Source organism: Varanus komodoensis, unplaced genomic scaffold (genome assembly GCF_004798865.1).
Source record: "Varanus komodoensis strain SLA01 unplaced genomic scaffold, ASM479886v1 scaffold157, whole genome shotgun sequence".
Lineage (NCBI taxonomy): Eukaryota > Metazoa > Chordata > Lepidosauria > Squamata > Varanidae > Varanus > Varanus komodoensis.
Window position 1 is genome coordinate 83,471 of NW_025335459.1, and position 24,710 is coordinate 108,180.

The following is a 24,710-nucleotide window of genomic DNA, read 5'->3' on the forward strand; positions in this document are numbered from 1 at the left end:
GAACTCACACAGGTGAGAAACCCTATAAATGCTTGGAGTGTGGGAAGAGCTTTGCTGCAAAATCACATCTCACAAGGCACAAGAGGGTTCACACAGGTGAGAAGCCGTATCAATGTATGCACTGTGAGAAATGTTTTGCTGATTCGTCAGCCTTTGCCATACATAGGAGAACTCACACAGATGAGAAACCGTATAAATGCTTGGAGTGTGGGAAGTGTTACGCTGATTCTTTAACCTTGGTAAAACACAGGATAGTCCACACAGGGGAGAGCCCCTATAAATGCTTGGAATGTGGCAAGTGTTTTTCTGAGCCCTCAACCCTCTCTAAACACCAGAGAGTTCACACAGGAGATCGAACCTACAATTGCTTGGAATGTGGAAAACGCTTTGCTGACAAATCTCACTTTCTGAGACACCAGAGAGTCCACACAGGAGAGAAACCGTACAAATGCTTGGAATGTGGGAAATGTTTTGCTGATCCTTCACCCTTAGCAAAACACCAGAGGGAGCACCCGGGGGAGCGAACTCACAAATGCCTGAAATGCCAGAAAAGTTTTGCCCAAAGTTCAGACCTTTTGAGGCATCTGAGAAGCTGCACAGAAGATAAACCTTATACCTGCCTGATGTGCGGGGATTGTTTTTCTTCAACATCTGCCCTCATTATTCATGAGAGAATTCATGTGGACGACACCTACGGGGCATACGTCTGAGATACCAAATTGTGCAGGTGAAATATGCTTTTTCAAAATTGAAAAATGGGTCATGTATCACGGAGGAGATAATTACTTGCTCTGTTAAGGCCCAGTGAGGACTTGCAGGCTGTGGAACTTGTGCCCTCAGTTCCTGTAATAACCCTCAACGGCTGAAGACATTGCCCTTGTTCTAGGTTTTGTAATGATCATGTCATAAAACAGTAACTTGCTGTCAGTGTTTCACCGGAAAGATAATACCTAATGAAGTAAGTAAGTAAGTAAGTAAGTAAGTAAGTAAGTAAGTAAGTAAGTAAGTAAATAAATAAATAGTTTACTGCTGTGGGTGGCTGTTTTTTCCCAGCCTGTTAGGATAATTTTTGGCTTTCAGGTAGGAAAAACTGGTCTCTTGGCCTTGTGTATACAAACCACGTGCCCTTTCAGTAAGCACCAGCACCGCCCTGTATAATCACCGTTCCAGTCAGCATAGACGTGTCCCTGCTGATCTCAGCAACTGATGCTTAACATGTTAACACTGCTTCACGGAAGATGAAGGAATTCTGGTAATTTCATCTTGGATCTGTGGTTTCGTGCCAGAGTTGTATATGTGGCATTGGATCTGCGATTAGGACCGCGGTCCATCAACACTGTTGAGTGTCAGCAGTGATCCTTTTTGGATTCTGTTTTGGAGGCAGAAATCATGAGAATCTATCAATAAGCAGGCAGATCGAATTCCTGCTCTCCTGCCCTTTTTCCAAAACACCTTTGAGTTGAAAGAGGTGTTTAGGGTTAGGGCTCAAGAGCCTGTGGAGGAGCAGTAGCCCTTGATCTCCATACCCTGTTTGGTGTTTCAGCTTGTATTTCCTGAAGGTGGTTGTGGAAAAACTGGTGTCTGCTACTGTTGTCCCAATCAACACTTGGAGCTCAAGGGTAGAGTATGTCCTCTGCAAGCGGAAGATCTTCGGCTCAGTCTCAGGCATCTGCAGCTGTAAGGAGCTTGAAACATAAGAGCCCTGCTGAATCAGGTCCAAGGTCCATCTAGTGGAGCACCCTACTCACACAGTGGCCATCTAGCTGCCCGGGGGAAATCCACCTGCAAGACGTGTGAAACAGCACCCTTGCACCCATGTTCCTCAGGAACTGGTGTACATAGGCAGACTTCCTCTGATATTGGAGGAAGCCAATGGATATCAAGTTCAGTAGCCACTAATCACTTTAAGCAGGGCATGGTCTGAAGGCACACAAGGCACCCCCCATTTTGAAGCTAAGCAGCCCTGTGGCTGGCCTGAGCCTGGAGGGGGGACCATCTGAGAACCACTTGAGTTCCACAATGGGAGAAAGGCTATAAATATAATAAACAACCCTCCATGAATGTGTTCCAGCAATAGCATTGGGGAAGACCCTGGAGAGCCTCAGCTAGCTTCAGAAACATGTTCTTATGTATAAGAACAGATAGTTCAACTCAGCACAGAACAGCTTTCTATGTTGATACTATGTTGATACTAAAGTCATTGCACTCATTTCACATGCTAGCAAAGTGATGATCAAAATCCTACAAGCTAGGTTCCAGAAGTATGTGGACCGAGAGCTACCAGAAGTACTGGCAGGATTTCGAACAGGGAGAGGAACTAGAGATCAAATTGCCAACATACGCTGGATCATGGAGAAAGCTAGGGAGTTCCAGAAAAACATCTGCTTTATTGACTATGCTAAAGCCTTTGATTGTGTGGATCACAACAAACTGTGGCAAGTTCTTAAAGAGATGGGAGTAGCAGACCATCTTATTTGTCTCTTGAAAAACCTATATGCTGGTCAAGAAGCAACAGTGAGAACTGGACATGGAACCACTGATTGGTTCAAAATTGAGAAAGGTGTTCGGCAAGGCTGTATACTGTCGCCCTGCCTATTTAACTTATATGCAGAGCACATCATGAGCAAGACAGGGCTAGATGAATCACCAGTTGGAATTAAGATTGCTGGAGAAATAACAACCTCAGATATGCAGATGATCCCACTCTCATGGCAGAAAGTGAAGAGGAACTAAAGAGCCTCTTGATGCGGGTGAAGGAGGAGAGCGCAAAAGTTGGCTTGAAACTCAACATTAAGAAAACTAAGATCATGGCATCTGGTCCTCTCACTTCCTGGCACATAGATGGGGAATAAATGGAGATAGTGACAGATTTTATTTTCCTGGGCTCCAAGATCACCGAAGACGGGGATTGCAGCCAAGAAATTAAAAGACGCTTGCTCCTGGGGAGGAAACCTATGGCAAATCTAGACAGCATAGTAAAAAGCAGAGCCATCACCCTGCCAACAAATGTGTGTATAGTCAAGGCTATGGTTTTCCCAGTTGCAATGTATGGCTGTGAAAGCTGGACCATAAGGAAGGCTGAGCGCCGAAGGATTGAGGCCTTTGAATTGCGGTGCTGGAGGAGACTCCTGCGAGTCCCTTGGACCACAAGGCGATCAAACCGGTCAGTCCTAGAGGAGATCAACCCTGACTGCTCTTTAGAAGGCCAGATCCTGAAGATGAAACTCAAATACTTTGGCCACCTAATGAGAAGGAAGGACTCCGTGGAGAAGAGTCTAATGCTGGGAACAACAGATGGCAAGAGAAGAAGGGGACTGCAGAGGATGAGGTGGCTGGATGGAGTCACTGAAGCTGTTGGTGTGAGCTTGGGTGGACTCCGGGGGATGGTGGAGGACAGGAAGGCCTGGAGGAATGTTGTCCATGGGGTCACAATGGGTCGGACACGACTTCGCGACTAACAACAACAAGGTTGTTGAGGATATTGCTTCTTCCTTCCGTCCAATCATGTATGCCAAACAGTAGAAGAAACAGCTCTTCTTTGCCTGAGACAGAATGAAATGTTGATGATCTGAGATTGTCCATCATTATGCTGTCCCCAGGGAGTGAAGAATGGCATCGAAGCCTCACTCACAATCGCTTCCTGCTTTTGAGACCAGGCAAGAGGTTGCAGTAGATCCAAACCAGGTAGGAGGCCTTTTGGGAAGTGCTGGTGAGGCACACAGGAGGGATGTGGGGAGAGGAAGAAAGACGTACAAGGAGAGCCAAACCAGCAGGCATCAGAAAATGCCTTTTTTTCCACTGCTTTCTCCAAGTGAACAAAAATGCCCTCTCTTGGATCAAAACAAAGGGTCAGTCTGGTCTAGCAAGCCCATACATCAGGCATCAAAGCAAAAGTTGTCCCCTGCTCTTGGTTCCCAGCATCCAGGATTCCGGATTTGCATTTGGCTATCTTGGCTGATGCCTCTGCTTAGAGCTGTAATCCACAAACTCCAACGCGATCGTTACACTTGGAGCCAGTGCTGGAGCCAGATTTTTGAGGGCCCTTGAATAAGGTCTTCCTCCTCACTGACATTGTCACCCATTGCTCTTGCTCATCATCCTCTGTTTCATCCCTCCTACCACTTTCTTGCTTGACAGACAGATGGCCAAGGGGGGCACCACTGCTGCTTCTGGCTATTCCCCCTGCCAAAAATAGCCAAAAATAGGATGTAGGAATGTACAGCCTGGTGGATGTTGTGAAGTGGGGTATGTCTAGTTTGACCTTGGTAAGGTAGGCTTCACCTTCCTTGCATTCCATGTCCGTAGCTGAGCTTTTGAAAGAGTTTCTAGAGTTGTGGTGGCTGAGCTGGGGTCTCTCTGATCTTCTAGATGGCAGTGACCTTTGAAGATGTGTCCGTGTATTTCACGGAGGGGCAGGGGGCTCTGCTGGACCTGGATCAAAGGGCCTTGTACAGGGATGTCATGATGGAGAATTATGGGAACGTGGCCTTCTTGGGTAAGGAAATTGATGCCTCATATGTAATTGTCGGAGATCTTGATGTTCCTTGGTCTGTCTTTAGGTTTTCTACTCTCTTGACCATTCTAAATACTTTGGGGTACATTCCTATACATGTTTAGATAGAAAAGAGGCCAACAACTCACAGCAAGATCATCCAGTTAATGCTGCTTGTGACCTCCTGTGGTTTTAGGCCACGTTTCTCTCTAAACTTGCATAAAGTTGAGCATTTAGTGGGTTTATTAATGTCTGAGGTATAAAACAATATTTTGTCCACCATTGCCCTTCAGCTATCAATATACAAATACAGGGGTCCTTAACTGGAGTGCTCAGGACTATGTTTACAGAATCATGGAATCGTAGAGTGGAAAGGGGTCCAACCCTCTGATCAGTGCAGGACCCCCAGTTACACCTTCCCTCCCTGATGGCTGTCCAGCTGCATCTTGAATGCCTCCAGTGTGGGAGACCCCACAACCTCCCAGGTCATTGGTTCCACTGTTGTATTGCTCTGACAGGAAGGTCTTCCTGATGTCCAGCTGGAACCTGGCTTCCTGTAATTTGAGAGCATTATTCCATGCCCTGGATGGTCGAGAAGAGATCCTGTCCTTTGTGACAGCCTTTTAAGTACTTGTAGAGTGCTGTCAACTCTCCGCTCAGTCTCCTCTTGTTGAGGCTAAACCAGCCCAGTTCTTTCTATCTCTCTTCAGATAGATTAGTTGATAGAGTAGACTAGGTAATGTATATTTTAGTAGGACAGGACCCTATTAAAAGTATTAGTCATGATGCTAGTAGAATGGCAAGATGGTGATGGTGATGGTGATGGTGATGATGTGGAACTTTTTACAGAAAAAAAATTGTGCAAGGAAAAAATAGCCAAAAATTCATAACACTTAAGTTCAAATGTGAGCACAAAGTAACAAGGGAACATGAAAAACGCAATGTACTTTATGAGCAATAAAGGTCATGGAGATGGAAATTAAAGAAAACAACACTTTTTAGTTTGCCAGTATGTTGATATTGTGCCTGCATTCAGAAATCCACAATACAACAAAGCTGAAAAACGATTTCTCTCAAACATTTTAACTAGTTATGAAATTCATTGTAATCGTCGATCTGTTCTTCCTTTAGAAGACTTTCCAGTCACCAAGCCTGATCTCATCTCCCGGTTTGAACAAGGGGATATGCTGTGGTGCCAGATCCTTTGGGTTTGGATGGAACAGAGAACTCCAACACCCACTCAGGTGAGGGGCCCAGGTGACCAGAGCACTGGCCTATTTCTGGATTCCTCGGAGGGACCCAAGCCCCTTGCACAGCACCCTGGGACATGTTCTAAGGCAAAGTCTGGTCTCCCGATCCATTAAAGGATTTCAGTCCCACTTGAATCAATGATCCCCAAGGCCTCTGGAAGCAAAATCCTTTGACCTGTGCAAGCTGAGTGACTACATTCAGTGCTTCTCTGGAGCTGCACATCGCAGAGGACTATGAGGAGCTGGCCCACATTGTTAGCGTCCTTCACTGTGTGTGTGTGTGTGTTTGTGTGTGTGTGTGTGTTTCAGCTGTGGTGTTCGCTCAGGAAGGTGCATGAGGGCAGGCATTTCACTTCTCTTTGCCTCTTGGGTTGAGAGGAATGATCCATCTATTTAAAAAGTAGCAAAACTTTCTCCTTCCCCTTCGCTGTTGTTTAGTCGCAAAGTTGTGCCTGACCCACCACAACCCCATGGACAACATTCCTCCAGGCCTTCCTGTCCTCCACCATCCCCCGGAGGCCACCCAACCCCACACCCACCTCTCCAGTGATTCCATCCAGCCACCTCATCCTCTGCCGTCCCCTTCTTCTTTTGCCATCTATTGTTCCCAGCATCAGGGTCTTCTCCAGTGAATCCTTCCTTCTCATTAAGTGGCCAAAGTATTTTCATCTTCAGTGGCCTTCTGGCCATCGAAAAAGCAGTCAGGGTTGATTTCCTTTAAGATTGACTGGTCTGATCTCTTTACAGCCCAAGGGACTCTCAGGAGTCTTCTCCAGCACCATTCCCCTTCTTGTACTGGCTCAAATAGCATTGTAATGCAAAGTTGTGCACCTGTGACATTTATTTATTTGTTTGTTTGTTTGAACATTTCTATGCCGCCCCTTGCTGAAGCCTCGGGGTGGCTTACAACACAATAAAATACAATAAAATACAAAAATAACAATATAAAATTAAAATTAACAATATAAAATAAATAAAAAATATAAAATATAAGAGCCTCTTCTGCTGCTATTCTTTTTCCTTTTATATCCTTTTGGTATTGTCTCTTCCAGATTGCCAGCCCAAGGACAGGTATGATTCCCTTTAATTTAATTATTGTACAGCTCCCAGCACTGGGCAACATGCCATCCTTGCCACTTCCTGCTAGAAGAATCAGTAGATCCGCAAACTAAATATCAAGTGTATTAGCACTCTGTAGCTGTTACAGACTAAAAGTGATGCATTTTTCTTGCAAACGAGCTAAATTTAGCATTTTCAATGCTACTGAGTGCTAGGGCAAACAATCAATTATTAAAAAAAACACTTTCATGATGCTCCTTCTACCTCCCTTTTTAAATGTTTTATATTAATAGTTATATTTATTTTCTGCAATAGAGGGATTTACCAGGGTGGTGTTTTAACACAATAACTGACTTACAATCAGAACAACCTACAAAATAAAACTAGTAAAAAAAATCCATTTCAACAGTAGCATAGTTATTCAACCAAAACTAAGGCAGAAACTCCTGAGGGGAAAGAAATGTTTTTCGAGTGTGCCCAGAACTCACAGCAGATAGTGCACAGCCTAATTCGAGGGTCAATATCACCATAGTCTTACTGGCTTAATTTCTTCTTTACGCCTGGCTGCAGGGTTAGGGTTAGGGATAGGGTCCATGCAAGAGTCCACACACGAGAAAAATGCTATAAATGCTTGCAGTGTGGAACGTGTTTTGCTCAGAAGTCACAACTCATGACCCACCAGAGAGTCCACACAGGAGAGAAATCCCACAAATGCTCCCAGTGTAAGAAATGGTTTCCTTGGAAATCTCAGCTCATGTGGCATCAGACAGTCCACTCAGGAGAGAAACCTTACGAATGCTTTGAGTGTGGGAAACCTTTTGCTTCTCCCTCAGCTTTGGCAAGACATAAGAGAGTTCATAAAAGAGAAAAGCCGTATTGCTGTTTGGATTGTGGGAAGTGTTTTGCTACTTCCTCATCCTTTGCAGTTCATCAGAGAGTCCACACAGGAGAGAACCCTCACAAGTGCTTGGAGTGTGAGCAGCGTTTTGCCTGGAAATCACAGCTCATAGACCACCAGACGACCCACACAGGAGAGAAATCCTATACATGCTCAGTGTGCGAGAAGTGCTTTGTGTGGAAATCACAACTAATACACCACCAAATAGTCCATGCAGGAGAGAAGCCCTATAAATGCTTGAAATGTGGGAAATGTTTTGTGTGGAAATTAAGACTAGTAATCCCGCAAAGAGTCCACACAGGAGGAAAACCCTATAAATCTTTGGAGTGTGGGAAATGTTTTTCTCTAAAATCAAATCTCGTGGGCCACCAGAGGGTTTGCACAGGGAAAAAACTGCAGAAATGCTTGTCGTGTGGAGTTTGTTTCCCTTAAAAATCAGCTCTTCTTAGACACCAGCCACCCCATATGGATGAGAAACCTTTTGAACATTCCCAGCCTTTTCCCACACAGTAAGGAATGGAGCTCCTATAACATAAAAGAATGTGCAGGTGACAGATGCTATTTCTCTGCTGCCCCCAGATTGGCTTTTGTTCAAATCTGTGGCTTTTCGAAAGATAGCTACATGCTGGTGAGTTGCAAAAGTTACAGGTGGGTCATGGGAATGAATCGACAGCAGAGAAACAAGATGGAGGTGCAGACAGCTGGAGTGGTACTTGGCATGATAGATTTTGAAGGACATAGAAACAGAGTGAGTCAGAAGGGATCTCCTGGGCCATCTAGTCTGACCCCCGGCTCCAGCCGGCTCCGCTCACAACATGCCCACCATGTGCATGTCCAGCCTGCCCTTGCACACCCTCACCAATGGGGCCTCAACCACCTCCCATGGAAACCCATTCCATACCCCGGGGGTCCTAACCGTCAGGAAGTACTTCACCTTGTGTGCTCACCCTGCTTGTAGACAAATGGTGGCACAGGTGCTGTAAGCTACTAAACATAACATAAAATGTAAGAGGCTTGGTAAAGCTGTCAAAACAATTCATGTAGAGAAGCCCTACATGGCCAGGATGGGAGGTGGTCAGGAAGGAGAAGCTGAGAAATACATTGTTGATGTCCTTCTTTCTTTGCTTTTTCTGTTTCAGAGTACAGCTCCCGCCACCTACTCGGACCATGGAGAAGATTCCTTATTCTTTTGGTTTTAGTGTCCTCTTTCTTATATTTTCCTATGAGGTCGGCTGGCCTGTCTGTCTGTCTGTCTTATATTTGCTTATTCCTAATTTTGTTTTCAAAGCTTACATTTAATCAACTCTATTCAGGTGTAATCCTAATTTCTTTCTCTGTGATATTATATTCTGATCTTCTAGAAGTAGGTTTACTTGTTTTTAAGGGACTGTTTTTGAACTTTTCCAACTTTTAGGGAATATTGTCAAGTTTTCTCAATTTTCTCAGAAGACTACGAAAGAATCCCCTCCAGCTTTTAGTCAATGATGCATTGAACTGGTAGCTAGCACTTCTTTTGAAGAATGGTAAAATGCTTTTAAAATAGTGAAAATGCTTCTAAACTACAGGACAAGAAGAGATATTGGGAGAAGGTAATGTATCACCTGGCAATGTATATAAAATTGCTTCATCAGTAGCTATCTCATGTATTTTTGTTCACTTTCCTGTTCTTCATATTCTCACATCACTGCCATAGAGAGGGCGTCTTATGGCCCTTACACATTGTAGAAAGTGGGGGGCGGTGTACTTCAGATTGGAAAGCAGGAGATACCAAAGGGTGGAGATCGCTTCTGCCATTCTCCACACTGTGCTGGATCCTCAAGCCTCCAGTTCAGAGGCTTACACGCCATTGGATAGCACCCTGAACTATTATTGTTACATTGTGTTTCCTTGTCTAAGTATGTGCTCTTATATATGCTCTTTTTTATTTTTATTATTATTATTATTATAACATTTCTATGCCGCCCCTTGCCGAAACCTTGGGGCGGCTTACAACACGATAAAATACATTGAAATACAATAGCACATAATAAATTACCATTAAATACAAAAATACAAAAAATACATTGATTTACAAATATAAGATTAAAATTATCAGTATAAATTAAGTAAATAAAAATATAGGAGGAGAAAGAGAAGGAAGAAGTTGCCCTGGCCAGATCATATGTTTTAACAATTAAAATGATGTTTAAATAAAAAGGTCTTTACCTGGCGCCGAAAAACCAGTAACGACGGTGCCAGGCGGACCTCTTTGGGGAGTGAATTCCATAGGTTGGGTGCCACCGCAGAGAAAGCCCTCCTCCGAGTACTTACTCTCCTAATTTCTTTCATGGAGGGTTCCCGGAGAAGGGACTCTCCCGCAGATCTCAAAGGGCGGTCGGGCATATACGGACGTAAGCACTCGTTCAGGTAGCCAGGACCCAAGCCGTTTAGGGCTTTATAGGTCATAATCAACACCTTGAATTGGGCCCGGGCTTCAATGGGAAGCCAGTGAAGCTGACGGAGGACTGGAGTCATGTGAGCATAACGCCCCGTCCCCGTCAGCAACCTGGCAGCTCTATTTTGCACCAATTGAAGTGTTCGGACTGTCTTCAGGGGAAGCCCCACGTAAAGCGCGTTACAGAAGTCTAGGCGGGAAGTCACCAGCGTGTGTGTCACCGTCGCCAGGCAGTCGTACTCCAGGTAGGGGCGCAGCTGATTAATCAGCCGAAGCTGAAGGAAGGCATTCCTCACCACCGCTGTCACCTGAGCTTCCAAAGAAAGCTCCGGGTCGAGGAGTACTCCTAAGCTGCGGACCTTATCCCTAAGAGGGAGTGTTGCACCATTCAGGACCAGGTTCTGTGTACTTCTTTACTGATGAGGTTATACGGTTTCAATATTTGTATGCTGTGACGCTAGTAAACCTCTCAAATCCATTTTATTTTAAAATCTAGCTTGTTTCTTTCTGGTTACACACTGGCCTCCCTGGAGCAAAAGTAGAACCCGGTCTCTATACCTCAGAGAATTCATCTGCAATGACAAAGTATTGTAAAACTCTAGTAACACATCCCTTCAAATGAGGATCTCCAAAAGGATGCCCCTGGGTACCACTTTGCCTCTGGAGAGCTCCCTTGGCATCAACCAGGTAGCCTCTCCTGCTGGGAGAGGTAGGCCTTTTTCTATCTAGACATGACAGGATTGTGCCACTTAGAGGAGGCTGAGATCTTGCCTACAGTTCGGCCTTGCCGTATTCAGCCATGAAAAGGGGTTGTTTCACATTTCTATGCAGGGGTGAAGAGCAGGGTCATGGTGCAGAAGCAGAGAGAGACTTCACTCAGTTTTTGGTTTGGTTTGGTTTTGGTAGAATACTTTTGTACATCCTGAAATGTAATGATATGCCTTTCCTTCTCCTCCTCGGAAAAATCCCTCTGATCGCAGAGAATAAGGGCGAGGAAGAATTTCTTGGGGGGAGGAAGGAGGAGAGGGGGGAAAAACGCTGCACGTTGGGTAGAAAAGGCCCTTTATACTATTGATTCACCCTATGAAGAGAACCCCAACCTTGAATCTACAAGAGCAGATCATGGATAGGACATTTTGCAGGGCTTTGGTTCATAGGTAGCCCTAAGCCAGGGACGCTTGACAGCGCATCATAACGAGAGCAGCACTCCGGCAGGAGGAGGAAACACAATTTGGAGTGGCCGCTGAAGAGGCATGGCAAAATAAGCCTTCTTGAAAATGCCTACACTTCAGCAGCAAATCTTGTAGCAGCCATAGGACGTCTTGGAGGATGCTGGGAAATGTAGTCGGCTGCTTTTAAAACTGTGTCGCTTTGTCCCAAAAAATTCTCCGGATTCAGAGCCCTATGCGAATGGCTGCCTCTTTAATGGGAAAAGCCTACAATTCCCAGCAGCCGCGGGACGCGCCACCCGGCTGCTCCTGAAATAACCCGAGTTTGGATTGGCTGAAATAGCGGGGTGTCGAGAAGAGGCGTGATTGGTTGAACTCCAAACATGGGCGAGGCGGGGGTGCGAGTGTAGGTCGTGCCAGGACGGCAGCGAAGGGAGGAAGAAACTCTTCGCGGGAGCCTCGAGTCGCCCCTTTCGCACGTGCAGGTCAGGAAGGGAGGAGGGTTTGGGAAAGCGCTTGGGAATACGGAGTGTCGCTTCCTTTTGTATGTATGATCGCCCACATGCACGCAGACACCCTTTATACGGATCGATACGTATTGAAAGGGGAAAGGGAAGTGGCTGCTCTTTGGATCCCCCGTCCCCGTCTTTGGGAGGAGGTTGTGGGGCGGAGGGAAAGGGCAGAAAAGCGAAAGCAAGCGGGAGAAGTAGCTTACAGCCTCTGAAAATAGTGGAGGCACAAAAATGCCAAGATAAACAAACGTACATTTTACAAAGAAGCCTATTTTTAAAAAATAAAACCCAATAAAAGTAGCTGTTCCATGGCTCCTGTTGCTTAATTTGCAGCAAAATCCTATGAATTATTCAAACAATAGTCATAGAACTTTGAGTATCCCCAGCCAGGACATTTTTTTGTCTAAACCCATATTAATTTCCCATAAGTCAGGGGTTCACTGTTGTGCTGGTGAGCAATCTGGATGGACTCTCGGGATGTCACGTGTCAGTACTCCGAGATCCATCTCTCTAAATACAGCTTTCTTCAGTACGACACCACTGTGATGCTTTAAAGCAATCTTTCCACCCTGATGCCTTCCAACTGTGTTGGAGTACAACTCCCATCATTCCCTCTCACCATGATGATGGTGATGGTTGAGGATGATGGAAGCTTTAGACTAATACATCTGGAAGGTACCAGGTTGGAGGAGGCTACCTTAAAAACTCTGGCTTAGCCATAAGCTTGTAGTGACTGAAATGCCATGTCCGTGGTACTGAACCTTGCAATTACTGTAGGCCAGATGGAGAAATGCTGGTGTCTTGCAGATTTCTTGGCCTGCAGCTTACATAATCCCTGACCATTGACTGTGCTGGTTGGGGATGATGGGGATTGTCCAAAATGTGTGGAAGGCAACAAATCCCCTACCTCTGCCATAGGCATTTGTAAATATTTTATTATATCTTTTCATGCGACAACCCTGAAGAAATGACAATTTGCTATGATGTAAAGTAGTGAGTGTAAATTTGCTGTCCCCTCAAAATAACTCAACACACAGCCATTAATGTCTAAACCGCTGGCAACAAAAGTGAGTACACCCCTAAGTGAAACTGTCCATTACAAAATGTGAGGGGTGTACTTACTTCTGTGATATACTGTACCCTGCCTCTGCCATAGGCCAACACATTGTGCAATCTAAGACTTGGATCTAGCCATGCAGCAAAATTAGGTGCTTAAATGGATAGTCCCACTTGAAGGTGTGGATGGATGGTTTTTCTCTGCCGCCAGAAAACAACACAACCCTTTGCTTGCTCTGCTAGCATTTTACTTTCAGGAAGCAATTTTTAACCTGGGGAAGCGTTCACAGGGGGTAGTGCTCACTTGCAGAAGATACAGGGCCCTGCAGAAGTATTCCCCCACTTACAGCTTTTCCACATTTTGTTGTGTCACACCTGGGAACTGACCTGTATTTAATGTACTTTGTTACCACTCAATGTATACAAGATATTTAACACTGTGAAGGTGCAAAATATTATTGCCATGAACAAAACACTTGTTGGTTGCAGAAGTATTCACCCCACTTAGTCAATACATGATAGAAGTCCATTTGCAGAAATACAGCTGTGAGTCTTGTTGGGTAAATCTGTCAGATCTGCATATCCGGATCCTGCAACATCTCCCCATGCGCCTGAGAAAACTGCTCCAACTCTGTCAAGTTGGATGAGGACCACTGGCGAAGAGCAACTTTCCAATCTTGTGATAGATTCTCAATCGGGCTGAGGACTGGACTTTGGCATTCAGGTTCTTATTTTTAAATCACTCCACTGCTGCTTCTGCTGTGTGTTTTGGGTCAACCATGTTTCACTGTAGGGATGGAGTTCTTGAGACAATGAGCTCTGTTAACTCTGTACCAAACGTCGCATTTTTCAGTGACGCCAAGTGATTAAGTCTAATCAGATCAGAGAACCCTTTTCTGCACACTTGCCATGTCCTCACATGCCTTTCTGCAAACTCCAAGCTGACTTTGATATCACATTCTGAATAGCGGAAGTCTAGGAAGGAAGAAGTGGCAGATGTAGCAGGCTGGGTTCTGCTTAAACCGAAGTGGCTCAAATTCCTGCAGTGGAGGATTTGAAGTGGGTTTCAAGTTGTGCGGCTGAACTGGGGTCTCTTTGCTCTTGCAGATGGCAGTGAGCTTTGAAGATGTGGCCGTGTATTTCACGGAGGGGCAGGGGGCTCTGCTGGACCCGGATCAAAGGGCCTTGTACACAGAGGTCATGATGGAGAATTATGGGAACGTGGCCTCCTTGGGTAAGGAACTTGGCTCTTTCTGTTGGTAAGGGCTGAAGAGCTTGATATTGTCACCTCCTTCAGATTATATATTTTATACGCTGTGTATTTCAGTATCAGCTTCTTCTTGCCCTAGCCACACAAATGAGGGCAACTGGCATGAAATGCCGACCCCATTTTCTTCGTGTAGCAACGTTCTCTGCCAGGTTGAGGAGGAGACCTACGTGTTACAGAGCTATTGCTCACCTGTCTGCTCTCTATTCCCAAATAAATCAGGGATTTGTGGGGAGTAACCATAGAGGAGGAGGAGGAGAGGGCCTGACCTCTTCGCCTGCCCCTTAGCTTCCCACAGTCAAGAGCTCCTCATCCTTTAATTCTTTCCACACTCTGTCTCTGCCTGGAACTGAGGTGGGAGGGAAGGCCCATCCTGGGGCAAGGGCCTACAGGTACAAGATGCAAGAAAGGTCCAGATCCTCTTCTACTTTTGAAGCAGGAATCTCTCCCTGCACATGTAAACTGGTTGGATGTTTGATAGAAATCAGTGTCTCACTTGCAACACGTCTGAGGTGTTTCCGATTTATGTGCCTGGCCCAGGAAAGTTTTAAGATGTACAAAGATTTCCTCCTGGATCTCTCAGGTCTGGATGTGTTCCTCATCCCTCCACAATCCTCTTCCTGCCCACAAATCATTTCTATCCAACTCTGTGCCCATTCACCTGTGGAAGGACAATTGTCTCTTGAACGGTGCTTTTTATGCAGAGCAATCCATCAGTCACCTTCCATGGGGCATATTTTTGCAAAGGCCTTTGAACAGACCAGAACCTGAGGGATGTGTTTAAAATAGGTGACTTGCTTGTGCACTGTTGCACTTCGCATGGGATCCGAAGAGTGTCATAAGAGAGCTGCTGGGCATGTCTTTCTGTGAGCCTTTCTTGTCTTTCTTGTGAGAGGAGCTGGCTCCTTCCTGGCTATTTCTGAGACTCTTCACAACTGTGCATGGTGTATATATCTGTGTGTGTGAGGAATCTTCAGCATGATGCTGCAGCTGAAGATAAGTCACTGTCCGAAAAGGGAGTTACGAGGGTGAGGATTGCTGTTTGGAGCTTAAGTCTGAACATGTCACCTGAACACTCCCGATGCTTTTCTTTCCTGGGAAGCAGTTCCAGCTGCCAAGCCTGAGCTCATCTCCCAGCTGGAGCTTGGGATACAGCCATGGGTGCCAGATTCTCTGGGGCCATCCGGAGGGGAGAGCTCCAGCCCTGACTCAGGTGAGTGGATTAGCTAATGCTGTTGACCAAAAGCGCCCTTTCCTTTTGAAATCTTGCACTCTACTCTGATGCTCACCTGCTTCCTTTGTCCTCCAAGCACTATATTTCAGGGCATCCTCACATGAGGGGGCCAGATGTACCAGTTGGCCAACAACCCTTCGGCCATTCCTTGGAATTCTCATCCCTGGGCCCTGAAGGAGCCAGTTTTTACTGACTCCTCTGCCAAAAATTCCTCCTGCATATGGAGAGGTCGCCTTGCAAAGAATTCACAGGAAATGTTCCAAGTTCCAGCCCTACCCTCCTCCCTCGTGCTTGGTGGCCATCACCACTTCCCATGGCAACACAGTTGAATTATACACTGTGTGAAGAAGCATCCTAAACCTCCCCACAAACACTGGAAAGATTCTGCTTCATTCCTTTCACTGCCCCTGACTTGATGGCTGCCCTTTTCTTCTTTCTGGTCTCTTTCTCAGCTCGACCTCCTCTCCATTCTTGTTTCTGCCACTTGGGATTTGTCTAAGCCTCCTTTTGCCCATGTGTCTCCTACGCTGTGTTACTTGGCTTTCCTTCTGGTATCAACTCCCATTTAAGTTACTTGTTTAAAAATCTCTTTCTTGCCTACTGTTCTCTTTCACTCTGACTTCCCTTGATTGACCCTCCTTGTTCTTGCCCTTCCCCTCTTTTCCTCTTGGCTAACATTTTGGCTTCTTCTCTTCCGCACCTTGGTCAGTCACTTTTGCCACCTGGTTTCTCAATCACCTACAATTCCCAACAGCTTTTAAGCAGCAAGGAAAGCATCTTTTCTGCCATTCCTTTGACTTTTAACCTCAGCCTCCCCTTCTTCTTTCCTCTTTTATATCTCTTCTCCACTTTTGGAGCGCCATCCTTGATTCCTTTAATGCAAGGGTGGCTGACTTGTGGCCCTGCAGATGCTTCCATCAGTCCTAGCCAGCATGGGATATAGGGAGTGAGAGGCCACTAGTGGTCCATCCCTGCTGGGATGTAATTATGGTGCTGCATCTTTCTCTTCAGGTGTTTTATACTACTATCTGGAGGTAAGTTAGTGTTTGGGTGAAATAGGAGAGGGGGAGATTCTCCCCTGCAGAGGAAGGCAGGATGTGCTCCAACAGAGCCAAGCTCAAGAAACCCAAGGTTAAATTTGGATGCCAGCAAGTACTTCCTGACAGGGTATGGAATGGGCTTCCACAGAAGGAGGTTGAAGCCCCATTGATGAGGTCATTCAAGGATAGGCTGGACATGCACATGGTGGGCATGTTGTGAGCGGAGCTGGCTGGAGCCCCCAGTCAAACTAAATGGCCCAGGAGGCCCCTTCTGACTTGCTCTGTTTCCGTGTTTCTATGTTCTATGAGATGTTGGTGGCCCATTTCTTTCCTTGATATTGCTCCCTCACAGTGCTAACATGGAAATCCTATGTCACCTGACAGTGTCTGAGGGGCTGTAGGCTATTTTGGATTCCCAGCTCTAAGGTCAGACAGCACAATGACCTCAGGGCTGGGAATTGCTCCACTCCACTCCCCACTCTTTTACAACCAGCAAAGGATGAATTGTGTTGCACACTGTCAGAGGCAGCAGGAGCAGCTCAGAGGGTGGGGAGAAGGAGATGTTCCCATGGGTGGGGAGAGGAAGAACAGGAAAACCAGACACAAGTTCTCATGAAACCTCCCAAGCTTCCTTTCGTCCGCACTGGAAATGCTCCAGCTGGACAGGCGAAACATTCATCTGGGGAAAATGCAGGGCAGGAATGCAGGGAGACAGAGATTCCTTCTGCCCCCCTCCTGCTCTGCATGCGATGACCCCAAAGTTTGGAGTTGTATGGGCAACACGAGAGGATTGTGCCTGCATGACCCCATTTCCCCTTTCAGCCTACTTCCTGGGTTTCCTCCTTTCCCACCCTGAAAAATAAATCTTGTTTCTGTGTGCTGTTTATCTCAGCAGGTGAACGTAGGAAGCAGCACTCAAGCATCATCTGGGGGGAACATTTCATTCTTCCCAACCATCAGCACGTCCATACAAGAAAGAAATGCCATAAATGCTTGGAGTGTGGGAAATGCTTTGCTCAGAAATCAAAGCTTCTGATCCACCAGAGAATCCACACAGGGGAGAAACCATTCAAATGCTTGGAGTGTGGGAAGCGTTGTACTACTAAATCAAATCTCACAAGTCACCAGAGAATCCATACTGGGGAGAAGCCATGTAAATGCTCAGAATGCGGTAAGGGTTTTGCTTGGAAATCTCATCTCAGGATCCACCAGAGATTCCACACTGGGAATTCTCCTTTTCAGTGCTTGGAGTGTGGAAGATATTTCCGTCATAAATCCTCTCTCATGGACCACCAGAATACCCACACAGGAGAAAAACGCCATAAATGTTTGGATTGTGGGAAATGCTTTGCTTGGAAGTCACAAATTAGGGACCATCGGAAAGTCCACACAGGATTAAGGCTGTATAAATGTTTGGAGTGTGGAAAAAGTTTTGCGCAGCCCTCAATCTTTGCAAAACACCAGAGAGTTCACACAGGAGAGAAGCCATATAAATGCTTGGAATGTGGGAAGTGTTTTGGTTATGCCACATCATTTGCTATACACAGAAGATTCCACACAGGAGAGAGACCCTATAAATGTTTGGAATGTGGGAAGGGTTTTGCAGATGGCTCAACCTTGGCAAAACATCGGAGAACTCACTTAAGAAAGAGAATCTATACGTGCTTGGATTGTGGGAAATGTTTTGCTCGTAAGTTATTCTTCTTTAGACACCGAAGACTCCATGCAGAGAAAAAACCGTTCAGATGCGCAGAGTGTGGGAAATGTTTTGCTAGCAGATCAAACTTTGCAAGACACCAGAGAGTCCACACCAGAGAGAAACCCTATAAGTGCTTGGAGTGTGGGAAGTGCTTTGCTGCAAAATCGCATCTCACAAGGCACGAGAGGGTTCACACAGGTGAGAAGCCATATCAGTGTATGCACTGTGGGAAATGTTTTGCTGATTCGTCAGCCTTTGCCATACATAGGAGAACTCACACAGGTGAGAAACCCTATAAATGCTTGGAGTGTGGGAAGTGTTACGCTGATTCTTCAACCTTGGTAAAACACAGGAGAGTCCACACAGGGGAGAGACCCTATAAATGCTTGGAATGTGGCAAGTGTTTTTCTGAGCCCTCAACCTTCTCAAAACACCGGAGAGTTCACACAGGAGATAGAACCTATAATTGCTTGGAATGTGGAAAACGCTTTGCTGACAAATCTCACTTTCTGAGGCACCAGAGAGTCCACACAGGAGAGAAACCGTACAAATGCTTGGAATGTGGGAAATGTTTTGCTGATCCTTCACCCTTAGCAAAACACCAGAGGGAACACCCAGGGGAGCGAACTCACAAATGCCTGAAATGCCAGAAAAGTTTTGCCCAAAGTTCGGACCTTTTGAGGCATCTGAGAAGCTGCACAGCAGATAAACCTTATACCTGCCTGATGTGCGGGGATTGTTTTTCTTCAACATCTGCCCTCATTATTCATGAGAGAGCTCATGTGGATGACACCTATGGGGCATACTTGTGAGATACCAAATTGTGCAGGTGAAATATGCTTTTTCAGAATTGAAAAATGGGTCACGTATCATGGATGAGATAATTGCTTTGTTAAGGCCCAGGGGGTCCCCAATCATTTCCAATCTGTTGGCATAGTTGGAATTTTGATGGGATTTTACATGTGTTCTCACAAATGACCACCACGGTGGGGGTGAGCGCATTGAAAAGTAACTTGCCCAGGAACCTAAATATAAGGCTGAGGAGGATCTGAGCTTCAGAACAGTTTTAGAATCCATAGTTTACTTCTCCAGTGCACCTTCTGCAGAAGTCAAACTGATACAGCTCAAGTCCAAATAAAGATGGCACTGGATGACAGCCATTTGCTTTGTAGCCAGCCAACCTTCCAATTAAATGTTTAAAAAATCAGGAGAGGCAGGTGCCAAGGAAAGGGTTCAAGGAGCACCTGGGCTCCACATTGGAGACCCCAATTCCTGTGTTGGGGTGCATCACAGCCCAATGTGCCACTTTGGGCAGTCACTCACTCTCAGGCTTACCTGTCTCAGAGGCTTGTTCTGAGGAATAATGGGAAAGGAGGAAAAAAGTGGTGTCAGAATTTAACGTAAATACATATCGCCCTCAGACTAATTTCAGAAACCATCTGGATGCTATCAGTCATGAACACTATTAGTAAGAAGCTTCTGCCTCTCTTCTGGCAGTCTTCTGTGTAGGAAGAAAGGAAGAGTGTGAGAAGGGAAAGGAGGTGGTAGAAGAAGAGAAAGGAGTGGCAGAAAGGGGAATGGGGCGGGTGGCCAGTTGTTGGCTCTTGTCCTGCCCACTGCTGGCTGTGGCCCTGCTTTCCCACTGTGTGACTTCTAGGGGAATGTGGAAAAGAGGGTCCTATGCCAGAGCAGAAATGTTGCTACGTTTCTATCCTACCTTTCACCCAAGCAGCTCAAGGTGGTATTTGTGGTTCTCCCTTATCCCTGTTATTCTTACAACAACCCTCTGAGGTAGGTTAGGCTGATAGAGAGGGGATGGCCCAGGGAGCTTCACAGTTAAGTGGGGATATGAACCTGCGTGGTGCACAATCGGAAAGAATGAGCGTGTAGACAAAGAGTGCTTTGCTCTGCTCTTGATTCCAGTAATTGCATGTTAATGGCTATAATGTGCATATTAGACATTCTGCTTTGGAAATGGAAAATGCTGATTGCACAGCCTTTCTCCCTGATAACTGGCGTTCAAAGCAGCTGAGTCTTGCAATAAAAAAATAAAATACAGTAAGGATTTTAGAAAAAATAAGGCAGTGGGGGGCTGCAGCAGATGCTGTGGGAATAAAGATATGGTCTATCTGCTTCCCCATCCTCAGAGCTTTCTGTTGCCATCTTGTCATCTTGTTGAGCCAGAAAGAATAAGGCAAGGGGATCTTCCAGCTTTCTATCCTGAAAAAAATTGAGGTTTTAAACGCGTGTTTATTGCTGGCTAATGTGGTCACATTGTTCTTCCAGGGCTCTGTGCTTCAGTAGCTACACAGATGCAGCAGCACCTGAGGACAGGTGCAGTGGGCTGACGGGACAAATAGTCCAGCTGTCCCCAGTCAGTGCCCTCCAGATGTTTGGGCTACAACTCGTCTGAGGTTCTGTGATAGGACTGACCTATGTGACCAGCCTGGGAAAGCACAGGAGCAGCTGCAAAAGAAGGGGCATCCAGTGATGGTGGGGGACACCTTTCCCAGCTTGAGTGTTGTTGTCAGCAATCAAGACAACAGAAAGAGAGTTCCTAGCACTAGCAACTAGACACCAGCATTTATAGGGGCCTTATCTCCTTAGTGGATTTTCTACAGGAAAGGCAATGTCTGTCGGAGGAAAGAGTAAAAGCAAAAACACGGCAGGAGCACAAGTAGAAGATAATACCTGGGCTTCTCTGTAAACCTGCATGAATCTGGCTGGGCAGTGGGGCCATACAAGCCTCATTTGGAAGTGTGTGTACATGGGAGGCAAGAAGCGCACAAAGAATTGGGGGAGGGAAACCACCCCCTGTGAATCTTCATTGTATGCAAGAGAATCCCCCATCCTGGGGTGGCCGTCTAGACGAGGGGCTTCGGCATGAGCCAGGCTCTCCACTCTCCAGATAATCTCCTTTGATGTATTTGTGAATGAAAGCGAGGCCACAACTTTGCTAGCAAAAAGAGAAGACTTACATCTTGAAATGTAAACGGAGAATTTATGCTGTTTATTACACAGCGTGCAACTTTTACTGGATGAAAAGCAGACACTAAATTTCACAGAATTTGGTTGGACTTCCGAAGAGCTTGACAGACCTCTGTGGGATCCTTTACAGCAGAGGTGGGGAAAAGGTATCGGTGGGTGATTTTCTGTAGATCAACAAATAGTTTTGTAATTGACCGGCAGTTGAACAATGGCAGCAGCACAATCACATCTACGCACACCCTGCTAAATTATGCTGTTGAAATGGAAGATGTGGGTTGAGAACCAGGAATAGATTTTTATATGGAAGGACTGTTGAGTTCTGTTCAGTTCTGATACTCAAATTTCAGGTCTGAGCCTACAGAACCAGGCTCTGCTTCATGGACTTTGAGCTTCTAATTTTTAAAACCACATCTAAAAATAGATTCCAGAAACCTGAGCTTAAGCACCCTTGCACTATAACGCTATTGTTCCAACCACCACTTTTTTTCATTCATTCTCTAAGATTGGCCAGATACAAATTTGTTCATTTGTAGTAGCAAAACAGTAATTGACAGAAGGAAAAAGGTTGGAATTACACTTGGGGGATTGGAGTGGAGGCAAAATAAGGCATAAAAGTTCTCTTTGTAGCTGTACCGTTTCAACACAATTTATAAGTATTGCAAAGAAAAACTCAGGTACATGAGTTTTGAAATGACAATGGAACTTCTCCAGAAAAAAGTGTGATTTAAGGAAACTTTTGCTATCCTGCCACTCTGCACATGTGTTGGACTACAGCTGCCCTGCGCTCAGAGCCAGAATGGCTGTCCCTTGCCCCATCTCTTGCCACGTAATCAGTGCCTTGGAGCAGCGACTGCAGATTGTATAGAAGTCCTCTGTAAGAGCACCTGCGTCTTAAAGCCAGGGCGACCATGAATGTGTGGTCAGCATTTTGACAATGGAGAACTGGAATGCTTTTTGTGTATTGCACACCCTACTTGTCAGAGCAAGGACTGCCCCTTAGCTACACACACACACACTGCTGAAGGGTCTCTTCCACTACTTGTATGTTGACAGCACAATTGCTTATCGGCTTCTGAAAGAGGCACTTAGCAAGGCGAGTGCCCTTCTTTTGCTTTCTCTCAAAGGTCTTCCATGGATTGCTTTAATCTCATGATGGATCTGGCTCATACGCTTGCTTGCTTACTTACTTAGCGTATATTGAACACATACTAAGGGCACAAGCAGATTCAGGTTTAGTCAGAAGGAAACTTGAACAGTTCCCAGCATCACTGGCTGGGGAATGATGAGAATCATAGGGCTTTTTCCCTATTTGAACGTTCATAGGCTTGCACCTCAGTTGGGAGACAGGCGGCAGTCCTAATGACAGCCAGAGGGCAGCTTCTTTCAGACTTCCAGCATGGGCTGCAGTCAGATGAGAGCTGCAGTCCAGCAGTGCCTGGGGAGCCAGATTCCCTCCCACTGCACAAAATACTTGCAGTGCAGAATATGGACTTAAATGACGGAAGGGTCTCCGAAGTGCATGTGTCCCTTGCAGCAGCTTTCCAAAAGCATTGGGGTGTACTGGCAGGGTGTTAAACCGCTCTGTGTGATTGGTAATTTGCCTAGACAGGCAGACAAAAAACTGCTGGCCATTTGGCGTATTATCTCCCAGGATTTTCTATTCTTTCCCCTTCCCCATTCTGCTTTTCTCTCTCTGCCTCTCGCCACCCCCAAAAAACAAGAGTAGCCATGCTACCCATGAGAGCCAGTGTGGTTAAGAGCACAGGACGGGGACTCAGGCGATCTGGGTTCGAGTCCCCGCTCAGCCATGGAGCCAACTGGGTGATTTTGGGTCCAGTCACGAACTTTCAGCCCAACCTACCTCACAGGGATGTTGTTGGGATAAGATTGAGAGAAGGAGACTGATGTCGCTGCTTTGAGTTTGCTAGAAGAAAAAAAGTGGGATATAGATCAAATAAATGAATGCTGGTATCAGCCATTCCAGGCACTTAGAAGGGTTGTCCAAACAGCGATGTTTTCCTTGCAACAAAAACTTTTCTGTTGCCCGTGAACATGCTTAATCCTTGTTATGCTATTGGGGGGTGAGACAAAGGGTGTCCCCACTTTTTTTGCTAGCACCTGGTGTCCATAGAAATCCCTTTATGCCTCCCTCTTACATGCGGATGGTGTACTTTTGCCTCCGTAAGGATTGGCACTTGGGAGCATTGAGATAATTGCAAGTATTCTAGAAACATGAGATGGGACTGCAACAGAATATTGCAGTTTGCAGTTTCCATGTGTGTCTTTCCCACTCCTCTCCCTTCCCCCACTTGCCACATACGTTGTCCAATAGTATTCTGTAGCCACCAAGCCTGCTCAGTCCTTTGGGTTTTTGGGTGGGGGGAGGGGGCAGATGTGCTCCACTTGGTGACAGCTCGTGCCATCCATTGGCAGCTGCTCTGAGCCTGGCAGGGCTAGTTGCTGAGGCTGCCCTGTCCCCTCCTGGAAGCCTAGCTGTCGTTTCAATTTCCCTTCCTTTGCAATGTCCATGATGCAACATTGGCTCGGGGTCTTGTGAAAAATCAAAATGGAAGCCAGACCCAAGTACCTGGGGCTATTTGGACCAGCCTCCCTTGCCAGGTAGGCCCTTCAGGACCCAGTGATGGAAGAAAGACCCCTCAGATGGCCTTATCTCCAAGGCCTTTTCAAACCTGTTGCATGTCTTTTACACAGAACTGTTTTTTGAAGGCATCCTCTATTGATGGACTGTCCAGTCCAAGTCCAGCTTAAAAAGAAGGACACAAGAAGAGAGATCTGTGGGGGCCTTAAAGTTGCAAATGAAAAGTTAGCATCTGACTCCAGGCAGAAGTTGGCTCATAGAAGTTGGTCACATGCTTGCTCACCATGGTTAGATGCGCTGTACTTCTATTCAGAGCGTAATGATTATTTTAAAGCATGCACCTCTAGACAAATTAGCATGTTAAACTCTGCAAATCTGTATTCCCTTTTGACTTTTTTATTGGCAATGCATTTCATTTTGGGTAACTTAAGTAGCCGCTTTAACTCTAGAGCTGGGCCTGAATGGTGCCCTGGCTTCTAATTCCTTAGGTACACTGCATTTTTTTTTAAATGTGTTTATCTTCAGGGAGAAATGAATTTCATTCTCATTTTTGCTGCAACTGGCTAAGATAGCTACCTCTTCAGGAACTGTGCACAGACTTGTGCATTCAGTGAGTTAGTTTGACAAGCCTTTTCTTGTTTTTATTCACAGAAGGCGGAACCATCTGAGGACATGGACTGTAGTCCACGAAAGCTTATGCCAGAATGAATACCCGAGTCTTTGAGGTGCTAGAACTCTCTTTGTTGGTTTTGCTGCAACAGATGTAAATGGAAAATAGGGTATTGAACTAGATAGACCCTCAGTCTGATCCACGCAAGGCATCCCTTATTTTCTCTGGGTGTGGATGTGCACCTATCCTTGCTCAGCAGGTGCTTAAAAGGTACCCATCAGGGTCCTGCAAACGGCAAAACGAGTCTTGGCAATTTTTGCATGGGATGGAACATATGAAGGATGGTGTCAGGTACAGCAAAAAGCCAGTATTCAGGGCCACAGGACAACCTCTCTCCACAACT

General features: G+C 45.9%; 2 protein-coding genes across 2 annotated transcripts in view; both read left to right on the forward strand.

Moving 5' to 3' along the window:
- LOC123021089 (zinc finger protein 260-like) overlaps positions 1–8,996 on the forward strand; it is a 42,113-nt gene extending 33,117 nt beyond the window's left edge. Inside the window, exons 8-9 of the mRNA XM_044425498.1 lie at positions 5,624–5,736; positions 8,839–8,996. Of these exons, the coding sequence (XP_044281433.1) occupies positions 5,624–5,736; positions 8,839–8,898 (173 nt within the window). The 3' untranslated portion in view covers positions 8,899–8,996. The remainder of the gene's footprint in view (positions 1–5,623; positions 5,737–8,838) is intronic.
- A 2,720-nt stretch (positions 8,997–11,716) lies between these two features.
- On the forward strand, positions 11,717–19,615 carry LOC123021092 (zinc finger protein 420-like). Its single transcript, XM_044425502.1, has 4 exons — positions 11,717–11,787; positions 13,978–14,104; positions 15,240–15,350; positions 17,304–19,615. The coding sequence occupies exons 2-4, from the start codon at positions 13,978–13,980 to the stop codon at positions 18,920–18,922; spliced, it is 1,857 nt and encodes a 618-aa protein (XP_044281437.1). The 5' UTR covers positions 11,717–11,787; the 3' UTR covers positions 18,923–19,615.
- Positions 19,616–24,710: the final 5,095 nt, after the last annotated feature.

What these genes read in the sequence shown, in the direction of transcription:
- LOC123021092 (XM_044425502.1), top strand. Translation starts at nt 13,978, where the DNA reads ATGGCAGTGAGCTTTGAAGATGTGGCCGTGTATTTCACGGAGGGGCAG. An exon ending in TGGGAACGTGGCCTCCTTGG is followed by an intron (nt 14,105 to 15,239) that starts GTAAGGAACTTG and finishes TTTCCTGGGAAG; the next exon opens with CAGTTCCAGCTGCCAAGCCT. An exon ending in GAGCTCCAGCCCTGACTCAG is followed by an intron (nt 15,351 to 17,303) that starts GTGAGTGGATTA and finishes TGTTTATCTCAG; the next exon opens with CAGGTGAACGTAGGAAGCAG.